At 35.3% G+C, this 15,767-nt stretch overlaps 1 protein-coding gene across 5 annotated transcripts in view; it reads left to right on the top strand.

Annotated features, from left to right (window-relative positions):
* The window catches only part of Cdh12 (cadherin 12), a 988,903-nt gene that overhangs the window by 903,225 nt on the left and 69,911 nt on the right, over positions 1–15,767 (top strand). For all 5 annotated transcript variants that reach the window (XM_052743072.1, XM_052743068.1, XM_052743069.1 and 2 more), the window contains one exon: positions 1,093–1,260. In XM_052743072.1, the coding sequence (XP_052599032.1) occupies positions 1,093–1,260 (168 nt within the window). The remainder of the gene's footprint in view (positions 1–1,092; positions 1,261–15,767) is intronic.

Here is a 15,767-nt window from a genome sequence, read left to right as displayed (position 1 = left end):
ATATGCATTAGCAAAAATATAGCAATGGGTAAGTAGATGGTAGCAAGCACAGATATATGGATGTATGCTGGGCTACTGGTTTGAATGCTCTGTACTGTATTGATGGCCGATTTTTTATTATTCATACATGCTTTTCTATTTAAGATATAACTTACCACCATCAAAATCACATGTGCTTAAAGTAAAGGTTCTTCAATCTCTACCTGTTAATACTCTTGACTACCTATTGGAATTGGAATAAAATTTATAATTCAATTTCCATAGGATTCTGAAAGTCTTACATTTTTACTATGAATAAATAGAAATATAAAATAGTTCCTATACCTGGATACAAGAATGGAAATGACTGCTATATGTAAATATGCATATGTGATATAAGATTGAAAACTGTAAGATGACTTTCATCACTCAGTCATTCATTTATTCAACCACATACTGAGAGTTTTAAATATAAGACACTATCTTGGACAGTGGATTGCCTTGATGGAAGGAGTCTCAAAACCCCACAATGATTACATCTGATGACAGCTAAGGGCGTGGGAAGGGATGAAAATCTTCAGTGAAAATAGTTAGGGAAACTCCAGGAAGACAAAACAGACACATTATGTAAATGACATAGTTTATGTATTTTTAAGATAAGTGAATTTTTTATTGTAAACTAAAGAATGGATATGATAATAATAGTCTTTGGAATTATACACCCAATTCAGTTTAATTACCTAAATTATTCCATGTGTACAATTTAATCTAAAAGTATTAACATTCTTTTTCATCTCAGCATAGACTTGAATATGTAAATGAGGCCTAACTTAGTTTACTTGGGGAGAGTTGACCTTGATGTTGAGGTACACTGTAACCTTTTTTGTTTTCCTCATAACTATATTTTAAGATCTGGCTGTAAAAATCCAAAAAATAAAAGTCACATTCCAACTTTAGGGTAGTTAGGTTATTTAAATTTTGATAGAGTATTTTATTTAATGTGCCATTGCTAATAAATCTGGACATAACTACTTTCTTCTGTTTCAGTCTGATGGGGTCAGGGGAAGCATTCTGTTTGTGATATTGATTCTCTGTTATCACTTTCCCCCAAAGGTGTCATTAGAACAGCATTGCCAAACATGGACAGAGAAGTCAAAGAGCAGTACCAGGTCCTCATTCAAGCGAAGGACATGGGTGGACAACTCGGTGGCCTTGCTGGAACAACAATTGTCAATATTACCCTCACTGACGTCAATGACAACCCACCTCGATTCCCAAAAAGTATGTCAGCTATGTGCTAAACATATTTACAAATGTTTCTAAAAAGTTACCATGTCGTATTTTTCTCTCCCAAAATATATCATGATTATGGTTTCCTTTCCCGCTACTCCTCCCAGTTCCTCTTTATCTCTCCTCCCATCTGAATCCACTCTCTTTTTATCTCTCATTAGCAAACAGCACAGGCTTCTAAAGGATAATAATAACGCATAAAATAAAATAAAAAAATATACCATGTCATATATTAACGCTACAAAAAGTAAAAACATCTCCAAATACTATTGATCTTTAGGAAGCAGATTATTACGGATTTAAAAAATTACCTGTCTTTAAATTTTAAAGAAAATCATGCTTAGTGTTATGATAATAGATAAAGCATTAATCTGATTATTCTTTAATCAATAAAAATTTGGGAGTCAGATATCAGGATAAGAGCCTGAAAGATTAGAGAAGCAAAGAGGCCAGGAGTCTTCTCCTACCTGCTGCATTCCTTCCTCCAAAAGGGCCAAGATCCCTCTCTGCCCTCCCTGACTATTTCCTGTCCTATCTGTCTTCAATTCCCCAAAACCTCTGTGGTGAATTTTGGTCAGCTAGTGCTAGTACTGCCCTCTGACTTCAAGCATGCTGTATTTGTCAGAACAGGATCAAAATATTACACAACAAATGCTTCAGTCTATTACAATTGTATAATCATACTTATGCTATTAAAGTGAATTAAAATTGCTAACAATATGTTAATGTACTATCATGATAATTTGTTAGCTAAAAATTAATATAAATGCATAAAATATGAGGTAAACTATAACTATAAATTTATGCTATCACAGTTTTTATAGTATACAATTGTCATATAAGATTTTGTGACTTATTTTAGCAAGTGCATCTGCTGGACCATTTTTAGATATTTAGTATCTGTGATGATGTTGTTATGAGCATTACTTCCATTCTGATATTTATCTCATTGTAGATTTACAACAGGTGAGAATTGCTTTACCTTCTGGGATAATGGAATGATTCTCACCTATTTCTTTTCTGTAACTGTGTCCCTTAGAGAAAATGATGCCTCTCACTCATGCTTCATCCAGTTTTCTTTTGAGTGTTACATTTAACACCAGTTAGTACTTAATTCATTTTCCGATGTATTTACAAGGATTGTTTCTGTGTTCCACAGAATTAGAACCACCAAGGATGGGCGGTTTCATTCATGGTTTTAGAGGAATCATGATTTAATCATTTTGTAGTTACTTGCCTGATCAGTTTTAAATAAATTAAAATGCAGAATATTTCCCTCTTCATACAAATGTGATCTTTTCTGTGTTTACCTAAGAAAATATGTACTATTAACACTATTTCTCTATTTAGATGTTGTATTGTTTTTCTGAATTTTACAGCATTGTCACAGCTTCTTTTAACAATGGGAGTATATTTTCTTTGTGTAAAGGTTTCAACTCATGATCAATAAAAATCCAATAGTCAAATATTATGAAAAAGACAATTAGAAACCCTACCACTTTAATGCACGTCAATTAGCTCTATTTGGCCATCCATTACGTTTACATATTTAAAATGCCATGCCATTTATGATAATGATGCATAATTTCTGAGACTCAATTTTTTAAAACTAAATAATTCATTAAAATCATGATTTATACTATGGAATATATAGAACAAATAGTTACTATATTGTATACTATGATTAATGAGACAAAAATTGCTATAAAGCTTTTTTACACCTTACTCTGTTACTACAAGGGACAAAAAAGTAAAACAAAAAGGGAAACATATAATGCCTTTGATTCTGTAGTTTATAGCCTTATTTTCAAGTACTTTTTCCAACAATGCAAGCATTTAACTTTCCTTCCTTCCTTCCCTCCTTCCCTCCTTCCCTCCCTCCTTCCTTCCTTCCCTCCTTCCTTCCTTCCCTCCCTCCCTCCCTCCTTCCTTCCTTATTTCCCTCTCTCTTTTTCTTCATTCCTTATTCCCTTCCTTACTTCTTTTTTCTCCTTTATTCTTACACGTGGCAAGCTATAATAGCTTGGCCAAGTCAGTTTACAAAATTGCTTTGGACATAAATTATTATCATGGACATGGCTTCTATCTTAGATCTTACACATATAACATACTTGATTTTCTTATTCACAGAGAATGAAAAGGAGAGTTTTCCAGGCAATGATGCATAGCCACTGTCTGTGGAAAGACACAATCCTAGTGTGTGATTTCTAAGTTTGAACAAATACTTAGACAAACATCCTGGGGCAGAGGGACATGACAATGTTGGATGTTATCACTGCTCTGTTTGCCAGGTGAAGCAGGATGGCAGTCTGAGGCCTGAAATGAAATAAAATGATCACTCTCAGCTCACACTCAGTGAAAACAGAATGTGAGTAAGGCAGTAGTGTGGTGGTATTGTGTTCCCCAAAATATTGTGTACCCTAATAAATTTATCTGGGGTTAGAGAACAGACAGCCACTAGATATAATGGCTAGAAAATGGTAGCACTCACACCTTTAATCCTAGCACTCCAGAGGTAGAAATCCCTCTGGATCTCTGTGAGTTCAAGGTCACATTGGAAACGGCCAGGCATCCTGACACACGCCTTTAATCCCAGAAATGAGCCTTTAATCTCAGGGAGTGGTGATAGAAAGCAGAAAGGTATATAAAGCGTGAGGACCAGAAACTAGAAGCATTTGTCTGCTTAAGCATTTGGCCTGGTCAAGCTTTCAGGCTTTGGAGCAGCACAGTTCAGCTCAGATTCATTCTGGATGAGGACTCAGAGGCCTCCAGTCTGAGGAAACAAGAACAGCTGAGGATCCAGCAAAATGAGGTAGCTGTGGCTTGTTCTGGTTCTCTGATCTTCCAGTTCACCCCAATACCTGGCTCAGGTTTGATTTTGTTAATAAGAACTTTTAAGATTTATGTAGCTTGAGTTTTCCTGCCTGGTCCACAGTCAGGACAAATCTCTCTCACCTGCCAGTCCCACAGCTGCTCAAACCCGACCAAGTAAACACAGAGACTTATATTGGTTACAAACTGTATGGCCGTGGCGGGCTTCTTGCTAACTGTTCTTACAGCTTAAATTAATCCATTTCCATTAATCTATACCTTGCCACATGGCTCGTGGCTTACCGGCATCTTCACATGCTGTTTCTCATCGTGGTGGCTGGCAGTGTCTCTCTGACTCAGCCTTCCACTTCCCAGCTTTATTCTCCTCCTTGTCCCACCTACACTTCCTGCCTAGCCAATGGCCAATCAGTGTTTTATTTATTGACTAATCAGCAACACATTTGCCACACAGAACATCCCACAGCACTTCCCCCCTTTTTTTCTTTTTTTTTTCTTTTTATTAAAATAGAAAAGGGGAAATATGGTGATATTTTATTTGTATTAAAATGTTATTTTTATGTTAATAAAGTTGCCTGGGGGTCAGAGCTATTAGCAAGCCATAGGAAAGCAGGGCAGTGGAGGCATACTCTTGTAATCCCAGCACTTGGTAGGCAGAGCTGGGTAAGTCTCTGTGTGTTCAGGGATACAGTCATTATTGGATACACATGCCTTTAATCAATACCAATCATGGAAAACCTGGAGGCCTATACAGACAGGCCATGAGGAGGCAGTCATGTGGTTGGGTTTACAACCAATGAGAAGGCAGAACAGGAACTCTATATAAAGACTTTAACACAGGGGTAGCTCTGGTTTGGAGAGGTAGGACCACCGCAGGAGGAAGGGTAAGGTTTTAGCTCTTAGCTCTGAACTCTTGGCTTTCTTCTTTGCATTGGTTCTGTGTTTCTTATTTAATAAGAAGGTTGGTTACATCTACAGATTTATGCTACACATTAGGTTTTACTGATATTGAATTTGTTGATCTAACAGGTACCACATAATGATACATAAAATTCCAATTATTTATCCTTTATATATCTATAAGCTATTTTAAGAACTTTTTTTTTGCTTTCCCCATTTCAAGAGAAGCATTTTTCACACTTAAGAATACTTGTAGCTTGAAGTTTTCCTGTGTCCCACCCTGTCCTGCAGCTGCTCAGAACCAAATAAACACACAGGGTCTTAAATCAGTTTCAAACTAGATGGCCTAATGGCACAGGCTTCTCACTAGCTTGCTCTTACATCTTAATTTAACCCATTTTTATAAATCTATATTTTGCCACATGGCTTTTCGCTTACTGGTTTACATCTTGATTCTCTTGGTGGCAGCTAGCAGTGTTTCCCAGCTCTGCCTTTTTTCTTCCTTTTTCTCTAGTTGGAATGTACCATGTCCTGCCTAACCTTATTCTGCCTCCCCATTGGCCAAACAGCTTTATTTATCAACCAGTCAGAGCAACACATATTCACAGCATACAGAGAGATATCCCACAGCAAATACTGCATTATTCTAAAATTTAATCTTAATAATCTGTTCTCACTGAAATAGAATTACATCATAAGTTGCCTGTAGTTCCTGTCTCGGGTTGAGACCCTACAAGTTCTCCCCATTCCATGTTAATATGTCCATTGTTAGTAATATTGCTTTGTAATTTTTATGCAGTTATTTTGAAGAGAGACTGTTTCACAAAAGATTTCCTTGTATTTCAGCTAATGTAATCTTTGTGAGCCATCTTTCTTGATGTCCCCCAAGCCATACATACAGGAGCTACAATGTAGAGGGATGCACTGAGGATAAGCTCCCAATGATCCTTTGACCTTTGCACTGTGTTTAGTTGTGGTTTTGTGTGATGGTCTCCTGTTGCTCTAAAGAGAGCCTTCTTTTTATGAGAGGTGGTAGCAATACCTATCTGTGGGTATAAAGATGAGATTTAAAATGTAGTAAAGAATTACACTGGACCAGCAAAGTGATGGTAGATTTTTTTCCTAAGATCATGACCTCAGAAGTATCAGAAAAAAAAATAAAGTCTACAAAAAGGCTACGTGTTCAGCAATAGATATGATTTCTGCCCTGTTGATTGTTGCTTATAAACAATTAAATAGCTATTGCCACTTACATGTGAGTTTCCCTTATTTAACATTATACATATTTTCCCCATGCTGGTCATAGTCATTGTTCATAGGTGCTGCAGCTGGATATGACATTTTAATTGCTTCTCTCCATCGGCAGCTTACGTAGTATTCCTGGAACCATGGAAGCCAGAGCACAAGAAAGAGTCTTTCATATCAGATCCAGCCTGAGTAATCCAATTGTGTGTATATGTGTGTTTGTGTGTGTGTATGTGTCTGTTGGGTGTATACCTTAAAGGAAGTTAAGTCACTTTTCATGATAATGCTCCTCACAGGGATCATAGACTAACATAAAGGTCAGCACCAGATATAATAAGCCTCCTTTGAATTGTTGGCCATGGTAGTCCAAGTTACTCTCAAAAAAATAAGATTATTTTATTATTCACTTATTTATTATTTATTTATTCTTCTCTGTACATTGCATACCAACCACAGTTTCTTCTCACTCCACCCCTCCAAGTCCGTCCCCATCTTCTCTTTTCCCCAGATCCATTCCTCTTTGTAGCTGGAAGTTTCCTGTGTCTCTGCCTGCCAGAGATCAGGACAAATTTCTCTCACCCACCAGTCCCACAGCTGCTCAGACCCAAATAAACACACAGAGATTAAAATAATTTAATCTTACATTAATTAAAACTTCTCAGCCATTAGCTCAGGCCTACCACTGACTAGCTCTTACACTTAAACTCAGCCTATTTCTGTTAATCTATATGTTGCCACATGTTCCATGGCTTTACCTGTGTGCCATTACATGCTGCTCCCTAGAGGTCGGGCTGGTGTCTCCTGACTCAGCCTTCCTCTTTCCAGAATTATCCTTGTCTGATTATCCCACCTATACTTCCTCCCTGGCTACTGGTCAATCAGCATTTTATTTATCAACCAATCAGAGCAACATATTCACAGCATACAGAGCAACATCACCCATCACCTCTTCTATTTCCCTCTAGAAAATAGCAGGCCTCCCAGGGATATTGCTGAACATGGCAAAACAAGTTACAATAAGATTAGGCACAAATCCTCCCAGTAGGAGGAAAAGGGTGCTAAGAGCAGGCAAAAGAGTCAGAGACAATCCCTATGCCTACTGTTAGGTGTTCCACAAGAACATCAAGCTGCAGAACCATAACAGTTATTCAGAGGACCTATCTCAGACCCATACAGGGTCCCTGATTGTTACTCCAGTCTCTGTGAACCCCTATGAGCCCTAGTTATTTGATTCTGTGGACTATATTAACATGGTGTCATGTCCTAGACACCTCTGGCTCCTACAGTCTTTCCTGCCGATCTGCCGAGTTCTACTGGCTGCACATAGTGTTTGGCTGTGTGTCTCTGTGTTCGCTTCCATCCGTTGATGGATTAAGCCTCTCTGATAACAATTGGGCTAGGCATTGATATATGAGTATAGCAGAATATTACCAAGAATAGTTTGATTGACTTTTTTTTTTCTTGCCAGTCCTGTTTGATTCTATCCTGGGTCTCTGGTCTCTGGACTGTTCAGCCTTTTCTTCCTGGCCCTACAAGCAGTATAAGGCATTGGCTCCCTGTCTTGGAATTGACCTCAATTTGGATCAGTCATTGTTTGGCCATTCCCACAAATATTGTGCCCCTATTATACAAACATATGTTATAGGCAAGACAAATTGGAGTTTGAGGCTTTTATGACTGGGTTTATGTCCAAGTCCCATGGCTGGAAGCCTTAGATTATTGAGCAAAATTCTCAGTGAGCAGCTTAGACTTAGAGTTTGGATGTAGTCACTATTGCTGAAGAAATCATACACTTAGGGCATGGCACTCAGATAGTCTGAACTGGATCTGACCGAAAAGCCTCTTTCCTGTAGTCTAGCATCCATGGTTCCAGGGGAGCATGGACTCTTTTGAGGAGTTGGTAACTCATATAAGATCATCTGACATTCCAGGCTTTTAAACTCTAATTATTTCTTCTGATTTAACATAAAGTTAAAAATGAAGCTTATTATTTTCTTGTATCTACAACTCAAGAGCCATATTTATCAAAATATCTGTAAGGACATCCCAATACATTCAGTGACTCAAAATTGAGAGGACAGAATGAAACTATCAAGCCAAGTACTGTGAGGGAATTCTGCTGTGTTGCTCTTTCATGCATATTTGACATATAGCCAAAAATTATGACACACAGTATTTCAGAATCATTAAAAATACTCTAATATTTTGTATAATAAAAAGTATTTCTATTAAAATTACACATTTATTCATATTGAGGGCATTATACTGTAGCATCATGTGGAAATTCAGCTTTCAAAAGAAAAAAAACAAAATGTATTTGAAAACAAAAAGCAATTTATTTTGATGCCAATAATTTTTAGCTGGAATATGGCTAACACAAAGCAACTAAGCAGCAAATATGACAAAATTATAAATAGAAATTACATGAATTTGGATGCTAATGTCAAGAAATGTCAATTTCAGATAAGTATATCTTGAAGAATTCCTCACAGGTAATGGTATTTGCTTTTTAACTGCTATGAAACTATGTTGAAAAAAAAAAAAACTTGCTGAGGTGAAGCTTAAATTACTTTTTCTTTTTTTGAGACAGGGTTTCTCTGTGTAGCTTTGCGCCTTTCCTGGAACTCACTCTGTAGCCCAGGCTGGCCTCGAACTCACAGAGATCCTCCTGGCTCTGCCTCCCGAGTGCTAGGATTAAAGGCGTGCGCCACCACCATCCGGCTAAATTACTTTTTTCATTGTGTAAATAAGCACAAGAGAATGTCTTGTTTATAAGCATGATGTTGTTGACCACTGTACACTTGAATGCATATATGATGTTATTAAGAATCTTTTCCTTTCTGTTTTATTGTACAAATCAGAGATAAAAAAGTAACTGGTGTGTGAATATACATCATGTATATGTAAATTATTTGTTAATTTGGTATTTTAAAAATAGATCAACTCTTGGAGAATTAGCTACTAATGTGATAGGCCGAGAGCTGTGGTGCTGACTAGGGAGTACCTACATGTCATGTACTATACAGAATGAAGTGCATGCTCCATTACCTCTGCCTCATAACAATGGCATAGGACTTCCTCATTTTTAGGGGAAAAGACAGCAAGTCCTCATTATTAATGAAAGCTTTGAGAAAATTCCCAAGAGCTTTTAATTTTTCATCATTATCCTTCTGGAACAGAAATTTGCCAATGATGCCTGTTTGTATCAAAATCAACTCGAGATAACTTTAGGAAAATATCCAAGAGAAAATTAGCAATGCTGACTCAGAAATACAGTTAATATACAATAAACCACTAAACTTTATGTTACAGAAAGTCAAAGTGCTTTCTTTACAGAACTGTTCTCCATAAACATATATATATATATATATATATATATATATATATATATATATATATATATATGTTCTACAACCAGAGATAACTGTATGGGGATTCCATCCACAATAAGCTTCAAAATTATAGTGGTTTGCATTAATTTAATATCAAATAAAAATGACTAGATAATAAGGATTATATATTATGAAATGAAACCAGGTAGTTTATGAGAATACATTATTTTAGTTTCAAAATAGAAAAACTGCTTGAGTGTCTTGGCATTTTGTCATTCTTAATTTAAATGTGAGGCATTAGAAAGAATTAAACTCATGTGAGTCTATATTTGCTGTTTGTTCATGTGTGTTTGAGACAAAACTTTTATTATTTAGCCCAGGAAAGTTTAAAATTGATGGTGTTCATTTCTGAGTCTTCCAAGTTACACACATGACCAGCTACTACATAATAAAGTCCTATTTTCCCATCTCCTCTACTTTCTCAAACTTCTTACAACCACCACTGTGTTTCATCAACTTCTAATTGATCAATTTTTTAAAATTTTATATATTAGTGAAGTAGTATGGGTTTTTTTTTAAATTCAAATTAAGAGATTAGTAACTTTTGAATGGAGACAAAACACAAGGTATTAATTTCTATTCGGTCACATAGAAGAAGAAACGTAACTTGTGACAAAAGAGAATTGGATATTTATGGTACATTTTAATTTATTTAAAATAAAAATAATGTGTTCTGAATGTGATTGCTACAAAATTTCACTTAAACATATTTATTTTTGTCACGACAGACTATGACAATCACATTAGTAGCTGTATTACAATCTGCAGAACATCACATTATATATACATTTTTAGTTTTATGTATGTATGTGTTTATACACACATGGACATCTTGTTCTTGATGTTGAAAAGATAAGAATTAAAGTACATATCACCATGGTTCTCAAACAGACAAAAATACACTATGGCAAACAGGTTGATGCATGTATAAGGTATAATATAATTCTGAAAGTAAGACTGTCCTTATTTTCATCATTTTTTTACCAAAAAGAACTAGTAAATACATCTTAATGGGATTACCAAAGAAATATTTGTATAGAATGAGCAATTTAGGGGAAATTTCTAGCAAATCACAGGAGAATGTAAGAATTTATGAAGAGAGTGTATTCAAAAGACAAGGAGGAATATTGTTGAAATTTTCAATGTATGCCAAGCATTACATATTTAAGTGCCAGCTTGTTCTATAATTGAGCATATGGGTACAGAAAAAATTGTTTATAGAATGCTGCAGTGCTGAGACAGGGTTGTACATTTAGGTATTGATATGTGTGCTTTCAGTGGAAGGTCGGCACATATCAGTATGTCAGAAAATGGCTTTGATAATATGGTTTATCTTAAGCAGAAGATAATGTCATGGGGCCCATGTGCAATTGTTTACCTTATATAATAAACACAGAGATGACAGACATGCTAGTTGCACAGTGAAATGCATTGGACTCTTTTGGATTCAAAAATGTTTGTAACAAGCAAACTACACAAGAAGTTATCATAGTAAGAAAACAATTATTTTTTTTTTCTGCTAACACAATGTGTTGGGGAAGACATGAACAAGAGATATTGAAAATAGAAAATTTTCAAGATAAAACAGGATCTAACAAGCATTTGTAAGCAGCATATAGAAACTGTAAACAAGGTCCAAGGCACAGATAAAATTAATTAAAATAATGACATTACATTCTGCTTAATTTTTTATGCAAAGGATAACCAAAGAAGAAGAGTGAAGTAATAAGAAGAGCAATAAGTACCAACATCTCAAAATTTCCAGGTGTAATTTTATTCTAATCACGTTGATCTTTAATCATACAAATAAAATCAACATGACATTGACATTTATTTAATACGGCTTATAATTCTATGTTTCATTTTGCTTTATAGTTGATCAAAATGATAAAGTAGACAAGGAAGTTTTATTACAAGTTCCATTTAGCTAAAATGAACAAAACAAATGTGATGTCTGTTTCACACAATACAAAGGATATGAAATTTAATCTGTTTTGTCAAGCTGTTACTGTATGATGAGGATAACTGATAAATTAATAGGAAATCATGCAAATTGCAATAAAAACTATGATAGAAATATGCTCATAATATAAATGTACAAGGGCATCTAACCACACATGGAGCAAGCCCTAGAGGATACTGAAATGAAAACATCAATGTCATTTACTGGTAGCTATTCTACGACTTCTTAGTAGGGAACAAACATACTCCCAAATTGTGAGACCAGTTAAAAACATATGGTAATATCTGTATAGCTCCATATATAGAATTATGAGCAACCTAAAACTGCAAAAGTTAAAAAAAAGAAATAAAAAATATCTCTAAGTAATCACCACATTAAAGGTGGGGCTAGTCTCTATTATATGAATAACAGAAGAAAAGCATTTAAGTCATGAACTAAAGAACTAGGATGACAAGGAGTGTTTCAAGATTCAGGCAAGAAGCATTCACATTTGCAAATCAGTAAATAGTGGTTATTAAGCATTCAATTTGAGGTAAAATGAAGCTAAAATATGATATGGGTAAATATTGCTAAATTTTCAATCTTTTTCTGATTATCCCCATAATGTCACACAAAGGAAAATTATGGGAGACTGGATCTTTGAAAAAATAAATACACTCAGAAAAATTTAAAGTTCTTATTAGTTTATTTAAATAAGTGTTCAATTTACCAATAATTTATAAGAATTTACAGTTATTTTAACATATGCTTGCTATAGTGTTGTTACATATTCCTGAGAATTGTCAATATGTTCTGCTTTATTCGCTGGGACAGAGATTACATAGATAGAGCAAATAAATGAAATGTTTACATATTTAATGGAGACTTTAGGGGAATATTAAATGTATTCTGTATAATTGATGATCTATGGAAAGTTATTGATGTTTTTGAGATGCTGTGAGCTCTTGCCAAGGTCTCCATCATGTTTAGTAATCTGTAACAGGAATAGAGACTATAAATTACATGTATTAAATATACATAGTTTGTAGAACCAGAAACATTATGTCAGCAGTCATTAAATGATGTAAGTGGGCTGTGTTCCACACATCATTGGAATTGGGTTGTTTGACATTTCCAGTGTCCAAAAATGTTGTAGGCAGATTACTCTTCTATAATAATATAGATATGTTTTAAATAGTTTTTCTTATTACCACAAATGTAGTGTTCAATATAATTTTAGTTACTTGTAATTCTGGAATACATATAAGAAGAAAAAAGAACTAGGACAAAAATAATTATAATAAATTTTCCTTCTTTTCTTGCTTACAAAAAAATTGAATCAATGTATTTCGTTCTAGAAAAACCTCATGTTTTCTAATGCTCTTACAAAAGGTATTTTACTTGAACTTTGTATTCAAGGTTTGAAAAGAGTCTCCACATAAGTAACTTATCAAAACCCTTACATTGAAATTTGCTTTCTGCAAGGGTGCTAATATTAAGAATTTTGAGGCCGGGCGGTGGTGGCGCACGCCTTTAATCCCAGCACTCGGGAGGCAGAGCCAGGCGGATCTCTGTGAGTTCGAGGCCAGCCTGGGCTACCAAGTGAGTTCCAGGAAAGGCGCAAAGCTACACAGAGAAACCCTGTCTCGAAAAACCAAAAAAAAAAAAAAAAAAAAAAAAAAAAAAAGAATTTTGAGCCATTCATGTTTTATGAGAATTTATACATCTGTCCAATATTTGGTTGATTTACAGAAAGTGGGATCAAGTGTTGTGGGTAGAGTGGAAGCAGAATCACACAGTAGATCAAAAGATGCCACCTCACTGCTTCATTCCTTCGGGCTATGGGACCTGGATTTCCTAATTTTATAGACTTGCCGTTGGCTCAACCCAATAATCAAAGTCAATTGTGCACATCTCTTAAATCTATGTTCAAATGCATCACATACTGAGCTTTAAAAATGCTATGGTTGGAATCTTTTCACAACAGAAATGGATGTACAGTTAAAATTATTGCCTAGACCTACTCCCCCTGCCTACTCCAATATAGTTGTTAAACATTTACTAGGACTTGAATAACAGTAAATTATTATAGTAGTGTCAGTTTCATAGTACTAAAGTGAGGATAAAATTAACTAACTGTAATAAAATGCTTAGAAAATCACACAGAAATGTCCATGGAATGGACTAAATGATTGATTGCTACAAGGATATAATCTACTTCAGTAGGAGTACTGACTATACCGATTAACTTTTAAAAATATCTTCCTTTCCTTCACATGGACACACACATTTTGTCTAAAGGCTCCATATATCTCTTTCCAAGTTATCTCTGGGGTAGAATAAAAAATAAAATTTTTACCTACAAGTGACAGAAATAACCCATCCTATATTTTCAGTGATGTGTGACAGACACGTTCCCTGAAGAAGAGGAAAATAATAAGCAAAATCAAGTTAGCAGACCACTTCAGTAACATAGACAAAAAATAGGGTGGGGGTTGTAGAAAGATTCTGTGTTAAGTCACAATGTATCTAGGCCAAAATACTGTGTGATTTTCAGGGAAGATATTTTAAAAGATAATAGTTTTAAATATAAATCTCAGAAGATGAATATAGGATGGACCCAAAGTATAAAAAATACTGAGGAAGAAGATAAGAAAGTAAGGTAATAGACTAAAGAAGAAGTGGAATCATTGGTTCTTGATCGTATCAAGTATCACACTTGATCATTATCAAGTAGTTTATGGTTTAGTTGAATGAATCCTACTGATTAGGTGCCGACACGGAACAATTAGACAGAAATATTTTTTTCATGTATTTCTGTGCTGCTGCATTTTTTTTTCTAACCATCCCCATAAAGGTATAATGAAAATTGGAAGTGGATAGTTCAATGATGCTACTAGGATTACATGAGAATTTCAGATGAAATTCCGGAAATTACAGTAAAAACACCAATTTGTTTTTAAAATTTTGAGCTTTCAGTCAAAGTCTTGTGTTTTATGGTTATTAAAACATCATTTTATGCAGTGAGCGACAAAGGGAAAATTTGCCCAGACGAATTATTCGGAGAGAGTAAAACAGCACTGTTAACTCATAAAAGAAGGGGAAAATTGCCTTCCCCTCACTAGGTTTGGTGAGTAGGGCCGTCTGCTTGCCCAGAGCTAATAATAATATCCAGTATTTTTTCTAGTCAATGATTGGGGGTTTCACGTAACAATGTTTGCCTTGTGTTTAGGAAAGTTAAAATGTCCTGGGAAAGGAAAGAGATGGGGAAGGAATATACTTTATTAGGAAAACTAATTACATGACAACAGGAAAGTAAAGACTGTGTTTGCAGAAGGGAAATAAAGCCCGAGTCATGTTAAGATCTGCCATAGAAATCTTCCTGAAATGAGACTTGGTTGGGAGTGGACCACTGAGGAATCTGGATGCTGAAGACAGTGTACCATCAGCACAGAGGCAATGCTACTGTGTTGAGGGATGGGGGAGGAAACTTTGTCTGGAATCATCATGCCAATAAGAACAATGGACTGCAGAGAATCAGAGCTGTACAATCAGTCCTGGGCCTTTGCTGTCCCACCTGAGAGAGTGGAAATACCCCAGGCAAAATGATTATAATAAAAAGCTTGACAGATACAAGGTTGCCAAGTTTCTCCCATTTAATTTCCCACCTGCTGCTAGCCCTGGTTGGTTTGCAGATGGAGAGGAGAAGTTCTAATTCTAATACAGTTGTTGTACTAATTAATAAGGTGTAAAGGACATTTCTAATTAATAAAAGTAAACTGGGTAGTAGAAATGCTTACAATTAAATCATCAGTTATGTAATAGATGATGTTTTGTTTCAGCATTTGCTTTATTCAAGAAAAAACAAAGCACAGAATCCCCGCGAAAATCTTGAAGGACTGATAGGATGCTCAAGAAAGATATGACTCACTATATGCCTGTTGGTCTATTAGGATCACTAATGTGATAGCGTTTGAAGGGTTGGGAAGCTGAAACTACACTGTTATGTGTTTTCCTTTGAACTCCATCCAAACTCACCGACTGATGAAGTAGTAAAATTAATAAGGCAAAAAATGTCTCAAAGAAGATTAAAATAGAAGTCATAACGAATTGGCAACTAGTTATCCTTGCAAATCTGCATATTTTCAAGCAATATTGTTGGTGCCTTTAAAATGTAATGATCATAGCGT

The sequence above is a fragment of the Peromyscus californicus genome, unplaced genomic scaffold, assembly GCF_007827085.1.
Source record: "Peromyscus californicus insignis strain IS unplaced genomic scaffold, ASM782708v3 Scaffold_18__1_contigs__length_77618521, whole genome shotgun sequence".
NCBI classification, from domain to species: Eukaryota; Metazoa; Chordata; class Mammalia; order Rodentia; family Cricetidae; genus Peromyscus; species Peromyscus californicus.
Note: the sequence above shows the minus strand (reverse complement) of the source record. Positions and strands in the feature narration are given on the sequence as shown.